Raw genomic sequence first — 16081 nt, 5'->3', positions numbered from 1 at the left:
AGTGGATACATATATACATCAGTACAACATCCACATTGAGCATTGACTATCATGTGCCAGACTCTCTGAGGCAGAGGCAATATTTGAAGAAAAAAATTGAAGTTTTCTCTATTCACTGAACTTTTCAGGGAGCAATCTGGACCACTTAGTAATCAGCTATATGAAAGACATTGGGAATTATCAGAGCACATGCTCAGGACCCACCTTATGCAAGTATTTCAGTGCACTGTTTTCTTTCATCCTCAAACTTCTCTGATATAATGGCTATGACTCACAGACAAGAGAACTTCATCCGGAAAAGTCTTGAGAATGAGTGGAAGGATCCAATCTTGTCTATGCTTCTTTGACTCCAAAGCCTACCTTTGACAACTACCAAATCACCTTACTAGCAAATGCTAAAATATGAACTACAGGGTTCATTCAAAATTCATTAATCAAATATGCATAGAACCCATTGCCATCTGCTAGTCACTGTTCTTGGATAGCAAGTAAGATTGATGTTAAATAATATATCTTTGCTTGGGTAAGGTGAATACTTAACAAAGATTGATTTAGAGTTCTCTTAATTTTATTTTTATTTGCAGAGGAAAAAGCTGCCAATTTATATAAGAAAAGAGAGATTGTTAATAAGGGGCACTAAAAAGAGAGTGACTACAAGAATAGCAGCATTTAAATCATCCTCATTCAAGCCAAGTTTCCTTTCTTGGCTTGAGAATACCTGGGCTTCAACCAGAAAGAGCTATCAACATTAGGATTTCATACAAGTGTTGACAGAGATAGATAAGCCCTCCAGAATGAGAGTAGATCATGCCAGCAAATTATTTTATTCCCTACTCAGATGTACAATAAGAGAGGTTGAGAGTCACTTTTCTTTTTTTCTGTGAAATTTACAAACACAGCAGTGCCTCCCCTTACGAGCAATTAAACTAAGCTTTGATAGAATTCCAAGCTACAAAGCTCACATTTACAGACTCTCCTGTCTATACATCCATAGATGATCATCAAATTAAATAATATTCCTATCAAAATGTCAGAGTCTCCTGAGTCTGGGGCAGCTCATCTGACTAAGAAATGTGTCACTTTAGTAAGAGCCCATGGAATCTTAGCTCTGCAAAGGCAAGGCAATTTGACAGACAAATGGTGAGTTAAACTTGGAGAAAAATATGTTTATTCTGCAAGTGCAGTTCGTTTCCCTGGGAGAATTGTAATATAAAGGATTGTTTATATTTTTGACTTATGTAAATATTTTAATAAATATTTATATACACAAATTAATTTAGCAAATATTTATAATACTTAAATACTAAAGTTGCACATGTCTACATATAGATGACAATTTTGAACAATAGTGTATATGCAGGAAAATTAAATCATTCATAGATTACTATGAACATAACATAAAATTGTGTAATCTCGCTCACAATTGGCTGTTTCTTACAACACTAAACCTGCAATTACCATATGACCCAGAAATTGCACTCCTGGGCATTTATCCCAGAGAACTGAAACCTTATGTTCACACACAAATCCTGTACACAAATGCCTATAGTAACTTTATTTGTAGTAACCATAAAAATGGAATCAGTCCAGATTTAACAGGTGAATGGAAAAACAAACATGTGATACATATACAACATGCAATATTACTCAGCTACAAAAGAAATAAACTATTAATATATGTAACTCCTTGATTGAATTATACTGAGGCCACATAACAAGTTAGATCTATTACCAATGGAGCAGGTAGATGAGGTTTAAAAAACTTGTAACAAAGTCAGTATTTAGGCTATAATACCAGTGCTTTCAAAATGCTATTGTTAACAGAAATTGGAGAAAGAATACAAATGTACTCTTCGTATTATTATGTCTTTTGTGCCAATTCTGGGGCTCAAACTCAGGCCCTGGGAACTGTCTCTGAGCTTTTATAGCTCAAGGCTAGTGGTCTACCAGTTGAGCCACAGCTCTACTTCTGGCTTTGAACCACAATCCTCAGATCTTAGCCTCCTCAGTAGCTGGGACAACAGGTGTCAACCACCAGTGCCAGCTCTATATTAATTCTTAGAGTGACATATGACTCTACAACTATTTCAATTTAAAGAAGCTGTTTGAAGCCAGGCAGTGATGGCTCACACCTGTAATCCTAGTTACTCAAGAGGCTGAGATCTGAGGATTACAGTTTGAAGCCAGCCAGGGCAGGAAAGTCTGTGAGACTCAAAAACCTGGAAGTTGCATTGTGGCTCAAGTGGTAGAGTGCTAGTCTTGAGCAAAAGGAGCTCAGGGACAGCACCTAGAGTTCAAGCCTCAGGATAGGCAAAAAAAAAAAAAAAAAAAAAAAAAAGCTGTTTGAACCAGGTGCTCAAGTAGCTCACACCTGTAATCCAAGCTACTCAGTAGGCTTATATCTGAGGATATGTATGATTCAAAGCCAGCCTGAGCAGGAAAGTCCCTGAGACTCTTATCTCCAATTAGCCACCAGAAAACTGGAAGTGATGCTGTGGCTCAAGTGGTAGAGCACTTGCCTTGAACTGAAGAGCTCAGGGCTGGTGCCTAGGCCCAGAATTCAAGCCCCACAACTGAAAGAAAAAAAAAAAAAAAGCTCAGGGAGAACACCTAGGCTCTGACTTCAAGCCCCAGGACCAGCACCAAAAAAAAAAGTGTCAGCTCTGTGTATAGTTACTAGCAGTAGTCCTGGACCTATTCTCTGTGCTTTATGGGTTCCAACTGGATCTTTGCAGGCCCTGAGGCCTGATACCTCTGCAGACTAGAAAAACACTAGGAGAAATGTGTGCTATTCTACTTAACAGCAACAATAGTAAGCTGACCGGATTTCAGTTCTCTCTGGTTATCTTTCTCATGTTGGAAGAGAGCTGCCTTTTCTTCTTTGGATTGAGTAAACCCTTTGGATTTTAGACACAGCACCTAATAATAACTCACCCTTCTTGGGTACCAGTCTCTCTGCCCAGGGCTTTGCATGTATCAATCTCTTTAGGTTCATGCATTCAGACTTTATCTCAAGAAATATTGGTGGAAACCTATCTTAGGCAGAGCCCCATCATAGGCCCTGGAGACACAGCCATGAAGGAACCAGGACTTCTTTTGGAGAGGTCTTTTAGCATCAAGAGAATGATGACACGCTATTCTGCAATATATCATTTGTGTAACAAAGAAGAAAAAGTGGGAGGAAGGAAGGGATAGCAAAGGTAAAAAGACTCAACACTGGCCTAGAGATGGCAAGAGTGGCTATGTGTATTTGAGAGCAGGGCTTACCAGAAAATGTTAAGGCCCTGTTGCTGGAGCTGGCTTGGTGAGTTTGAAGAAAGGCAGGAGGAGGCTCAGTTACAGTGAGCCAGGAGGGAGATGATAATAGGTAAGATGATCAAAGGTCACATCATGAAGGTCTTTCTTGGGTTAAGTAAGAATTTTATTTTATTTAGTCACATTTTATTTAAAGTATGTGTGTGTGTGTGTGTGTGTGTGTGTGTGTGTGTGTGTGTGTGTGTCCGCGCGCGCTGGTCCTGGAGCTTGAACTCAGGGCCTAGGCACTGTTTTTTAGTCTTTTCACTCAAGGTTGGCACTCTACTTCCACTTCCAGCTTTTTTGTGTGTGTGCCAGTCCTGGGGCTTGAACTCAGGGCCTGAGCTGCTTTTGCTTAAGACTAGTGCTCTACTGCTTGAGCCACAAACCCATTTCTGGATCTTTCTGAGTAGTTTATTGGAGATAAGAGTCTCATGGACTTTGAACCACAATCTTCAGAATCCATAGATTCATTCCAGTGTCCTCCTGAGTAGCTAAGATTATAGATGTGAGCGACTAGCACCTGGACTTGGCAATCTTCTGACTTGATATATGTGTGTGTGTGTGTGTGTGTGTGTGTGTGTGTGTGTGTGTGTGTGTGTGTGTGTGTGTGTGTGTGTGTGTGTGTGTGTGTGTGTGTGTACATATATTTTTTTCTTCAGACTTGACCTGTGTCTGAGTGCTGTCTTATGAAAGCCCTCAAGCTCCCATTCTACAGAAACTTTGAAAGATAATAAATAATATGTTTTGCTTTTTAATTTTTATTCTAAAGGTGAAGTTCAGAAGGGTTACAGTTATATGTCAGGTAATGAGTACATTTCCTTTTGAACAGTGTCACCCCCTCCTATAATTATTGTTTTAAACCACTAAGTTTCATAGTAATATTATAGGTAGCAATAGATAATTTCTGTTGTAGTTTTTGAGATAGGGGTCTTACTATAAAAGGCTCAAACCAAGGTTTGTTTTGTTTTGTTTTAGCTCTTCCTCTCCAGTGTAAGGATTATAGGCATGAGCCACCATACCTGGCTTACAAGCAGGTGATTCAGATGTCACATTGTCCCCATGAACTCATGACAAAGCCTCCAAAACTGCATGGAATGTTGGCAGAATGGCAGGCTGCATCTTATAGATCTGGAGTCTGGAGTCACATAGCCTAAGTGAGCAATTTCTAATTCCTGAGAATTAGAACTATCTCCACTTTAGAAGAAAGGTGGACAACAGAAGGTGTTCAAAAATTTTGCAACTACTCTAGTTTGGTTACATTTTTTTTTCATTAAAAAGAATCTGTCTCTTTAACATGTTTGCTTGTGACTAGTTCATGGCAATAAGATTTATAATTTTCTTTAATTTATTTACTAAACTGGCTTCCAGAAAGTCTCTTTTCTTACTGGCTTACCTGCTTAATATTTCTTGAGCACTTACTGTGAGCTGGGCACTTGCTTGGTATAGCTCATTTTATTTCACAGTAAGCTGAAGAGGTAGGTAGGGTATTTTCATTTTCTACCTTTTACACACCAGGACTCTGAGGTTCTGAAGGTTGAGGGAACTTGTCATGAAGATAGAATGGGACAGAACCTTAAGTCAGACTCTGGCATCCGATGGCAGACCTTGTGGACATGACCACTGAATGAGCTTGGTGCCTCCCTCTGTTGACTCATGATTTTGGTCAGACGCTGCACACAGACAGGCTCCAAGATCAACTAAGCTTTTATATCTTAGAATGAATTTTCTTTCTTCTCTCTATACTTCTGTTATTTTGCTTGCATCATTAAAAAAACAGGAAGTGTAAATAGAAAGGTAGAACATAGATGTAAGAGAAGGCAATTTTTTTCTATGCCATTTATTTATTTATTTATTATCTTGAAGTAGTTGGACAAAGAAGATCCCATTCTACAAGGCAGTATATACAAAGTGTCTGACAACATTGTCACCCATCTCTCTGAACCCATCCCTCCTATCACTTTTTTTTCCTTTAATTGAGATTAGGTGATTACATAAATTTCACATATTTCATGGTATTGTGGAATAGTGATACTTAGAGTCACAAACACATTTTAACTTTCACAAGGCAAACTGTCATTATCATGGTCTAGAAAGTTTGTGAATTCTATGAGCTTTGACATTACAAGTTATTTTTTCCACATCAGGTGATGTTTACATTTCTTTCCTTTTGCTTAGTGTCGACTGTTCCCACTCATTCTGTTCCTCCTTCTGGCTTCCTTCTATTGCGTGCATTTATCTACCATATCTATGTTCTAGAATATGTAGTCATTTAGCAATGATATGACAAAATGAGTGGCTGTCCTTTGTTTCTTGAGTCCTGTTTGCCATATCTTCTTGTACTTTGGCTTTAGCATCCACCTATCAGGGAGACCATGTGCTGTTTGTTTGTCTCTTTGTTCTTGGCTTACTTTGCTCAAAATAATCTGCTCTAGTTCCATCCATTTCCTTGAAAATGCCATTATTTTGTCCTTTCTAATGGCTGCATAATATTCCATTGTATATACGTACCACAATTTTTGGATCCACTCATCAGTAGTGGGACATCTGGGTTGTTTCCAAATCATGGCTATAGTGAACAACAGTACTGCAATAAACATGGAGGTGCATGTGTCCTTGTATCCTGGTTCCTATTTTTCAGGGTAGATGCCTAGGAGTGGTATGGGTGGGTCACAGGGGAGGTCTATATTAGGTTTCTGAGGTACCTCCAGACTTCTTTCCAAAGTGGTTGTATAAGTGTACATTCCCACAAGCAATGAAATATGGTTCCTCTTTCTCTGCATCCCCTCCAGCATTTGTCGTTGGCTGACTTTAGGATGTGGGCCATTCTGACTGGGGTAAGTTGTATCTCAGTGTTGTTTTTATTTGCATATCCTTTACAGCCAGGGATGATGAACATTTCCTCATGTGTTTCTTTGCTATTTTTATCTCTTCTTTTGAGAAGTCTCTCTTTAGTTCCCTTGCCCATTCATGATTGGTTTGTTAGGTTTGAGAGGGGTTAGTTTCTTGAGTTCCCTGTATATAATGGTTATTAGACCCTTGTCTGATATTTTGCTGGTAAAAATTTTTTCCAATTAGTTAGCTGTCTTTCTAGTTTTGTTGCTATTTCTTTGTCTGTGCAGAAACTTTTTATTTTAAGGTAGTCCCATTTGTCCAGTCTCTCTCCAATTTGTTGTGACCCTGGGACTCTGTTCAGGAAGTTCCTGCCTGTGCCTATAAGTTCAAGAGTCTCTCCTACTCTATCCTGCTGTAGTTTCAGAGCATCAGGTTTGATGTGAAGGTCTTTAATCCATTTTGAGTTGATGTTAGTGCATGGTGATAGGCTAGGGTCCACTTTCATTTTTCTGCATGTGGCGACCCAGTTTTCCCAGCACCAATAGTTGAAGAGGTTATGATTCTTCCACTGTATGTCTTTGGCTCCTTTGTCAAATATCAACTGACTGTAATATGCTGCTTTATTTCTGGGTCTTCTAGTCTGTTTCATTGGTCTTCTGGTCTTTTTGTATCAGTACCAAGCTGTCTTTGTTATTATGGCTCTATAGTAGAGCTTGAAATTCGATATTGTGATCCCTCCTGCATTGTTTCTTTTGCCTAGAATTGCTTTGGCTATTCTAGGTCTTTTGTTGTTCCATATGAACTTTTGGACTGTTTTCTCTATTTCAGTAAAGCACATCATTGGGATTTTAATGGGAATTGCACTGAATGTGTATATCAATTTTGGCAGTATAGCTATTTTCACTATGTTAATTCTGCCTATCCAGGAACATGGGAGATCTTTCCATTTCCTGGAATCCTCTATGATTCCTTTTTTTTTAATTGTGAAAATACCATACAGAGGGGTTTTAATTACATGGGCAAGATAGTGAGTACATTTCTTATCAAGCATTGTTGCCTACTCCTTTGTTTCCCAATATCATCCCTTCCCCTCTCTACCCCCTCACTCCCACACCCCCCTACCACAACCACTCCCACCCCCCACCCTGCCAAAGTTATAAAGTTTGTTTTTCAACATAATGTCTTGTACATGTCATTGTTGTAATGGGTCCACCTGTATCCCTATTTAAACAGTTTTTTTTTTCCCTTCCCCTCCACAAATTATATCAACATCAAATACCGTGAAAGCAGGGCTTACATCCTGGGGAAGGTACATACAAAGCAACAAATATGATTCCTTTTTTTTTAGGCTTCCTTTACATCTTTGGTTAGGTTAATTCCTAGATATTTATTTTATTTTTTTTGGTTATTATGAATGGGGTTGTTTCCTTGATTTCCCTTTCTGCTTGTACATTGTTGGTGTACAGAAAGGCAACTGATTTTTGTGGGTTAATTTTGTATCCTGCTACTTTGTAGAAGTCGTTTATAAGCTCTAAGAGTTTGGGGATGGAGCCTTTGGGGGATCTTGGTTTGAAGCCATGACTTTCCTTAGTAAGAAAGTCAGTGAGAGTCTTTAACCACCAAAAAGCCAGAAGTAGAGCTGTATTTCAATTGGTAGAGTATCAGCCTTGATAGAAAAAGTTAAAGAAGCCAGGCACTGGTGGCTCACGCCTGTAATCCTAGTTACTCAGGAGGCTGGGATCTGAGGATCGCAGTTCAAAGCCAGCCCAGGGAGGAAAGTTGGTGTGACTCTTATCTCCAATAAACCACTAGGAAACCGGAAGTGGTGCTGTGGCTCAAGCGGTAGAGCGCTTGCTTTGAGCTGAAGAGTGTAGGGACAGTGCCCAGGCCATGACTGACCAAAAAAAAAAAAAAAAAAGAAAAAAGAAAAAGTTAGAGAATAGCTCCCAGTCATTGAGTACAAGCCCCAGGACTGGTGCTTGGGTGCAGGCTCGCGTGTGGACGCTTTCGCGTGCGCGCGCGCACACACACACACACACACACACACACACACACACACACACACACACACACACACACCTCTGTTTAATAAAAGATGTCTAGCAGCAAAGGGAAACAATCACTGAGTGCCACTTGCTTCAGGAGCACTTGCAAAGAAATGGCCACCAGGAAGGATCTTGTTATCTAAAAACAGAGAAGTTATGTAACTGAATGAAAAACAAGTACAAAAGGATTCAAAGAGAAGCCCAAATTAATTATAACCTTAGGGTTCTCAATTTAGCAATGTGGATGATTTACCAAATTGGGTAGAGTGACCAGTGGGACAAGTTTGTAAAGAATAATCAGGGAGGAATTAAGTTTTGCTATGGAGTTTTGAACAATGAGTGTGATATGGTTTGGCACTCAGAAAAAGCACACCACACAATTAGATGGTTCTAACCAGCTTGATTAAGCCAATGAAGAGATTCTCACAGACACAGAAAGCTTTTGTTCATTTTAATCACACCAATTTTTCTTAAAATAATGTTAAAGATAGATGACATTTTAATATGCATAGAATATGGCATGTTTGTATATATATGTGTGTGTGTTTGTATGTGACATATGTATAAACAAAACTCATGCGTATTTCTTTAGGTCTCATAACAATTTTATGAGGTACACACTATTATTTTTATTTTACAGAGTGGTTAGTTGACAGATGTGATTGAGATAGTAAATGATGAATTGGATCTGTGTAATACAAATCCTGAGTCCTCCCTCCCTCCCTCCCTTCCTCCTTCCTTCCTTCCTTCTTTCCTTCCTTCCTTCCTTCCTTCCTTCCTTCCTTCCTTCCTTCCTTCCTTCCTTCCTTCCTTCTTCATTTCCTCCCTCATTCCCACCCTCCCTTCCTTCTTTCCTTTCTTCCTTTTTCTCTCTCTCTCTCTTTCTGCTTTTTTTGGTGCCTGGGGCACCAAAAGAGACATATTCTAGGCAATAATAAATTTTATTTTCTATGTACCTCTTGTAAGTTCCTCTTTAGCCTATATACTGTTCACCATCTTGACTATCACCATCATGCCCACTCTATTCTAGTTCTATGACAGGTTTATGGGAAGCAAATATTTGTCCAATAAACATTTGTTACATGAATACCAATGATGCATCAAAGATGACAAGTAGTATAAGTCAGGACAGAATTGGAACAGTAAAGTATAATATTAGTTATAAGAGCTGTAGAGGATGAGATCCCTTCATTCATTCAAAACATATTTATGCAGGGTGCAGGTGGTTCTTGACTGTAAATTAGCCATTCAGGAGGCTGAGATCTGAGAATTATGATTCAAAACCAACCAGAGCAGAAAGTGCATAGTAAGACATCTCCAATTATTCCCCCCCAAAGTGGTTCTGTAGTTCAAATGGTAAAATACACAAAAAGTCAAGGACAGCACGTAAGCCGAGTTCAAGAACAGGACCAGCACACAGACAAACACAGACACACAAAGACACACACACACACACACACACACACACACACACACACACACAAACACGCACACACTCATAAGGCGCCTACCAGCTCAACACTGCTATACAGTCTTTGCTGTTATAAATCTTGAAGTCTCATGATAAATCAGCAGCACAATTCAGTAGGATAAAGTGCCACTTCTGGCATTTTCTGTTTATGTAGTACTGAGGAATTGAACCCAGGGTTTCATGCATGCTAGACAAGCACTCTGCCACTAAGTCATATTCCCAGCCCCATGATAAATTTTCTAAGGGCAAGTAACATAGAGGGATTATTTAGGAGACATTTAACCCAGACTTGGGCTATCAAGAAATAATTTCTAAATTGTTAGTGGCTACGGGAAGAAGGCTGGAAAATGATGGAAAGAGAGTAATTTAGATGTGTAAAAGCCCTTGATACAGGAAAGCTAGTGGTAGGCTCTTGATTGCTTAAGGTTTCTTTTTTTTTTTTTTTTTAATTTAGCCTTTTTTTTTTTTTTTTGTCAGTTGTGGGGCTTGAACTCGGGGCCTGGGCACTGTCCCTAGGCTTTTTTGCTCAAGGCTAGCACTCTGCCACTTTGAGTCACAGCACAAATTCTGGTTTTCTAGTGGTTAACTGGAGATAAGAGTCTCACAGACTTTCTTTCCTAGGCTGGCTTTGAACTGCTATCTTCAGATCTCAGCCTCCCCAGTAGCTAGGATTACAGGCGTGAGTCACCAGCACCTTAACCATCTAGCCAATTTTTTTTTTTTTTTTTTTTTTGGTCCGGTTGTGGGGCCTGGGCGCTGTCCCTCAGCTCTTCAGCTCAAGGCTAGCGCTCTACCACTTGAGCCACAGCGCCACTTCCGGCTTATTTTTCTTTTTGCTTATGTGGTGCTGAGGAATTGAACCCAGGGCCTCATGCATGCAAGGCAAGCACTCTACCACTAAGCCACTTTCCCAGCCGCATCTAGCCAATTTTTGATGGCTCATATCATTCATGTACCACACATTGAATTAAGACTGTTAAAAATGTAAAATAATTTTTTTTCTTTTTTTTATTGTAAAGATACTATACAGAGGGTTACAGTTACATGAGTGAGGTAATGAGTACACTTCCTCTTGAACATTGTTACCCCCTCCATTGTTTTCCCCTTACCATCCCCTCCCTCCCTCCCTTCCCCAAGGTTCTTTTTTTTTTTTTTTTGATTGTGATTGATTACATAATTTCCGGAAATTCACAGTATTGTGGAATAATGATGCTCATTTAAAGTCACAAGTTCATTCTAACTTTCCTGGAGCAAATTGTCTATCACAGTCTGCAATATATAACGGTGCTCACATGTTATATACCATATATGTGATCAGCAGCATGGGGATATTTGGTAGTGGTTCAACCAGATGAGTGGGAGTTCTTTGTTTCTTAAGTCCTGTTAGTTTTGTCATATCACCTAACATTTTGGATTTATCATCCACTTATCAGGGAGACCATGTACCGTTTGTCTCTTCGTTCTTGGCTTACCTCGCTCAACATGATTCCTTCTAGCTCCATCCATTTCCCTGCAAATGCCATTATTTTGTCATTTCTAATGGCTGCATAATATTCCATTGTGTATAGATACTACAATTTTTGGATCCATTCATCTGTGGTGGGGCATCTGGGTTGTTTCCATATCCTAGCTATTGCGAACAGTGCTGCAATAAACATGGAGGTGCACGTGTCCTTGTATATTGGTTCCTGTTGTTCAGGGTAGATGACTAGAAGTGGTATGACTGGGTCGTAAGGGAGGTCAATCTTTAGCTTTCTAAGGACCCTCCAGACTGCTTTCCAAAGTGGTTGTATAAGTGTACATTCCCACCAGCAGTGTAATAGCGTTCCTCGTTCTCCACATCCCCTCCAGCATTTGTCGTTGGCTGATTTGTGGATGTGGGACATTCTGACTGGGGTAAGGTGGTATCTCAGGGTTGTCTTTATTTGTATTTCCTTCACCACCAGGGATGATGAACATTTCCTCATGTGTTTCTTTGCCATTTTTATTTCTTCATTTGAGAAGTCCCTCTTTAGTTCCCTTGCCCATTTAGTAATTGGTTTGTTAGGTTTGGGAGGGATTAGTTTCTTGAATTCCCTGTATATACAGGATGTTAACCCCTTGTCTGATATATTGCTGGTAAATATTTTTCCCAATTAGTTGGTTGTCTTTCTAGCTTAGTTGCGATAGATTTATCTGTGCAGAAGCTTTTTATTTTAAGGTAGTCCCATTTTTTAAAAAGCTTTTTTGGTAGACATACTTCTGGGCTGTCCTGCCCCCCCTCCCCCAGTATTTTGCAGATATTTAGTGTCTACTAGATTAATGGATCAATGCTTGTAAATAATCTAGCCATGAGAGAGTAAAAACCTTCTAGGGCTAGAGGTGTAGTTCAAGTGGTAGTCTTGCTTCGACAGTAAAAGGTCCTGAGTTCAAACCCTAGTATTCAAAGCAAAATTCTTCTATTAGCACTGTTCAAAAGAAAGGACAAAAAACAAAACTTTTTTGTTCTGAGGGAAATGGTCTACTACATTTGCACCATCCATGGATTTGTTGAATGTTTGAAATTTGACTAGTGCGACTGAAAAAAAATTACATTTTGTGAAGTGTTAATTAACAATTTTAATTTAAATTGCTACATGTAGCTAGAGACTACTACATTGTACACCTTTGCCTTGGGTGGTTCTGCCTTTTAAAGGGTCAGAGCCTTGCATTGGGAACAGGTAGATTTCAATTCCTCGTCTAATAATGCAGACTGCTATTAAAGGTTATTAAATATACAAATACCTATCTGTTGAATACCACTGGCAGTAATAAATATCTGTGCACAGTAGCAAGCCATACATAGTTAGCACCTAAGTCACAAGAGAGTAATGAACTTCGCAGATTGGCTCATTCTGAGACCCAGCCCCACACTGGGAAAAGGTTCAAGAGCCCAGGCTCCACCCCTTCCTGGGCGCGCTGGCGGCAGTCCGTGTTCCCGAACTGCATCATGGTTCTTGTAGTTCAACGTGACGTGACGTCACTACCGGCGCCGGGTAAGTGGATCTACCAGTTGACTTCCGGTATCGGGTTATTTCTGGGGATTGTAGTCTGTATACGTTTCGTGGACTTTGGCTCTCTAGACCTGGGAACTACAGTTCCCGGCGTGCCGTGAGATGTATCCGGCAGTTGGTAGTGACCTGAGCTGTTGCCTCAGCCGCTGTGAAGCGTGTGCTCTCCAGTCTTGGCGGCCTGGCTGTCTCTAGAGGAGGGGCAGAGTTTGTAGTCACTCCTTGAGTGGGGGGGAATTGCCGGGGTCACTGTCGGGGACTTCAGGTTCTGCCGGGCGGCGCCATGGCGGTGAGTTTGGGCGGGAAAAGTGTCTTCTGGCCGGGCTTTGGAACTTGGCTGGCGCGTCCCCCGTGGCTGCCCCTGTGCTAGCCGTCTCTCCGTCCGCGAGGCCGGCCCGTCCCCCCGCACGCGTTGGGGGGGTGGGTGGGAGGGTGTCCTGAGGAAGCTGCCTTGCTTGCTGACGAGCCAGGAAGCGGGTGTCTTGTCTGTTCCTGTTGGCTTTACCCACTTCTTGAATGAGCTTGGTGGGGTTTCTCTGCGGTTTGGAAAGATGGAGCGAAGCAGGTGACGCGGATTGCACCTGCCAGCAAAAAAAAAAAAAAAAAAAAAGGAGCGCCTTCCTGTCAGACAGACAAGGATTTCCCATTTCCAGAAAGGTGCACGCCTGTGCGTGGCTCGGTGTGGACGTGCACCGTGTCAGATCGGGGTGCGGGAACGCACTGACAGACACCACGCAATGCTAGCAATAGAGGAAAGACGTTTACTGTTTATATTAGTGTTTATATTAGTATTAGTTCTATCCTGGGGTGATTTTTGACCCCCCAAGGGATGGATCTGTGTTCATGTTTCGAGATTTTTTTTGGTAGTTAATCTCACGGACTTTCCTACTGAAGCTGGCTTTGAACCCGACATCCCCATATCTCAGCCTTCTGAATAGCTAGGTTACAGGCATGAGCCCACCCATGTTGGCCTTGGAGATATTTTTGGTTTATCACTATTGGTATGTTATTAGTATCTAGTGGGTGGAAGCTGGGCAGTCTCTGATAACAAATTATTTGGCACAAATGTTAGTAGTGGTAGAATTTAGGAATATGCTACTATTACATGTTTTTTTTTTCTTTTGACCTTAAAATTCATTGTTTTCTTTTCTTTTTGAGACCAAAGCTCAAACTTGGTACCTGACACTTTTGTGCATTGCCTAGCACTGTACCAACTGAGCCACAGATCCAACCCCCATTATTATTATCATTATCATTATCATTATCATTATTATTATTTGTGGGTCGTGTAGCCTGAACTCTGGGCCTGGGCACTGTTCCTCAGCTCTTCAGCTCAAGGCTAGTGCTATACCACTTAAGCCACAGCACCACTTGTGGCTTTTTCTGCTTATGCAGTGCTGAGGAATGGAACCCAGGGCCGCATGCATGCAAGGCAAGAACTCTACCACTGAGGCTCCTTCCCAGCCTTCCCTCCAACCCCCCATTATTTTTTTTTAACTTTTTTTTTTTTTTGGTGCCTGTACTGAGTCTTGAATTCAAAACCTTGTGCTCTAGGCTTTTTTCTTCAGATCTGGCCTTCTACCACTTGAGCTTCACTTCCACTTCTGACATTTTGTTGATTAATTGGAAATAAGTCTATAGATTTGTGTGTCCAGGGGGGCTTCAAGCCTAGAATGTCAGGTCTCAGCTTCCTGAGATTTCAGTAGCCCCTAAAGTTGATTATTAGAATTGTATAGGGTGTAATAAGAGCCAGTACTTGATTCTACTCAAAACCACTTTGCCACAACCCAGTAGCATAGTTCCAGTCCAATTGAATTTTCCTGGAAACCTGGAAGAGTGAGTGTACTTAACTGTGCTTCTGTTGCTGAAGAAGAAATAGGAGCATAGTTAGTTTTATGTTCAAATAGCAATTCTTGTATATTGAAAGTAGGGTTTAATATATACTAAAATAGACTGAACAGATTTCTTGTTAAGAAGTTGTTTTGAGGTTTAAATGAAGGTGGTTTGTAGCAGGAATGAAAAGGATAAACATGCTGGAGCTTGGGAAAGGAAATACTTTATGTAACAACTGTTTCATGGAAACTGTCTAAATTTCTTAGCACTGTGATTGAAATATATAATCCATTTCCTAGTCCTTGTTACTTCTTTATGGCTACAGGTATAAAAGGTTAGTAATGTGCTTTTTGCTGTTTCTCGTTTAAAAATCTTTAAATATTTATCAAGGGCCTCATATAAAGGGCATTGAAGATGGAATGAGAAGCAAGACAGGTTTTCCACCATGAACAAACTTATATTGTGTTGGTGGAACCATTGACAACACTGTGATTAGTGCTATTAGAGGAGAATTACTGATAGTAGGAACAAATTAAGAGGGTTATTTTGGACTTTTGAGGAGTCAAAGCAGATAATTAGCTAAGACCCAATGGCTGAGATAGACATGCAAATAGATTGGCAGGGTTTGAGGGCAGATTAAATAGCTTGAACAGTGTGTTAGAGGAGGGAGAGGAAACATGCAATATTGGGTTGTGTGGCACATTTGGCAAAATGCAGATGGTTGAATAGGCCTAGGGTGGCAGGGGGAGAAGGAGTGTATAGGATAGGGGATAGGCTAGGCTAGGTGGATAGGAAAGGGAAGTGACCTAGCAGAGATGAGACAAAAAGGACTTTGAATGTCAGGTTTATGAGTACAGATTTTATTCCAGGAGCAGTTGGTATCTTTTTTTTTTTTTTTTTTTTTAATTTTTTTAATGGGACTTTGGGCTTGAACTAAGGTCCAGGGAGCTGTCACTAAGTCTCTTTGTGTTCAAGACTGACACTCTGCCAAATGAGCCACAGTGCCACTTCTGGCTTTTTTTGAGTAGTTTATTGGAGCTAAGAGTCTCACAGACTTTCCTGCCAGGGTTGGCTTTGAACAGCAATCCTCAGATCTCAGCCTCCTGAGTAGCTAGGATTACAGACGTGAACCACCAGCACCTGGCCAGTTGCCATCTTTTGAAGGAGGATCATGTAATAAGATTTGAGGTTTGGTTTGATTTCTACAAATAGCAGTTATGACCTGGTAAGGATTTATAAAGAGAAAATAATTGTTGCTTATTTGCCTTTCTCATGTGTGGGTGTGTGCACATGCGTGTGTGCGTGCGTGTTTGTGTGTGTGTGTGTGTGTACTGGTACTAGGACTTGAACTTATGATCTGGGTGATGTCCTTGAACATTTTTGCTCTAGGCTATGATGCTCTACCACTCGAGCCACAGCTATACTTTCTGTTTTTTTGGATGGTAATTAATTGGAGGTAAGTCTCCTCAGTAGCTAAGATTAGAGGCATGGGCCATAGGCTTGATTTGCCTTAGCCTCTTAAGTGTTGGGATTATGGCAGTGTGCTACCAATGAGTGGTCAGATGGTCCAATTC

General features: G+C 40.6%; 1 protein-coding gene across 1 annotated transcript in view; it reads left to right on the top strand.

The window, feature by feature from the left end:
• Nucleotides 1-12786: 12786 nt before the first annotated feature.
• Nucleotides 12787-16081, top strand: part of Lars1 (leucyl-tRNA synthetase 1) — a 64821-nt gene continuing 61526 nt past the window's right edge. Inside the window, exon 1 of the mRNA XM_070036305.1 lies at nucleotides 12787-12963. Coding sequence (XP_069892406.1) covers nucleotides 12958-12963 — 6 coding nt within the window. The 5' untranslated portion in view covers nucleotides 12787-12957. The remainder of the gene's footprint in view (nucleotides 12964-16081) is intronic.

This window comes from Dipodomys merriami, unplaced genomic scaffold (assembly GCF_024711535.1).
Source record: "Dipodomys merriami isolate MVZ:Mamm:240054 unplaced genomic scaffold, mDipMer1.0.p SCAF_27, whole genome shotgun sequence".
NCBI classification, from domain to species: Eukaryota; Metazoa; Chordata; class Mammalia; order Rodentia; family Heteromyidae; genus Dipodomys; species Dipodomys merriami.
This window is presented reverse-complemented; position numbering and strand designations above follow the sequence as displayed.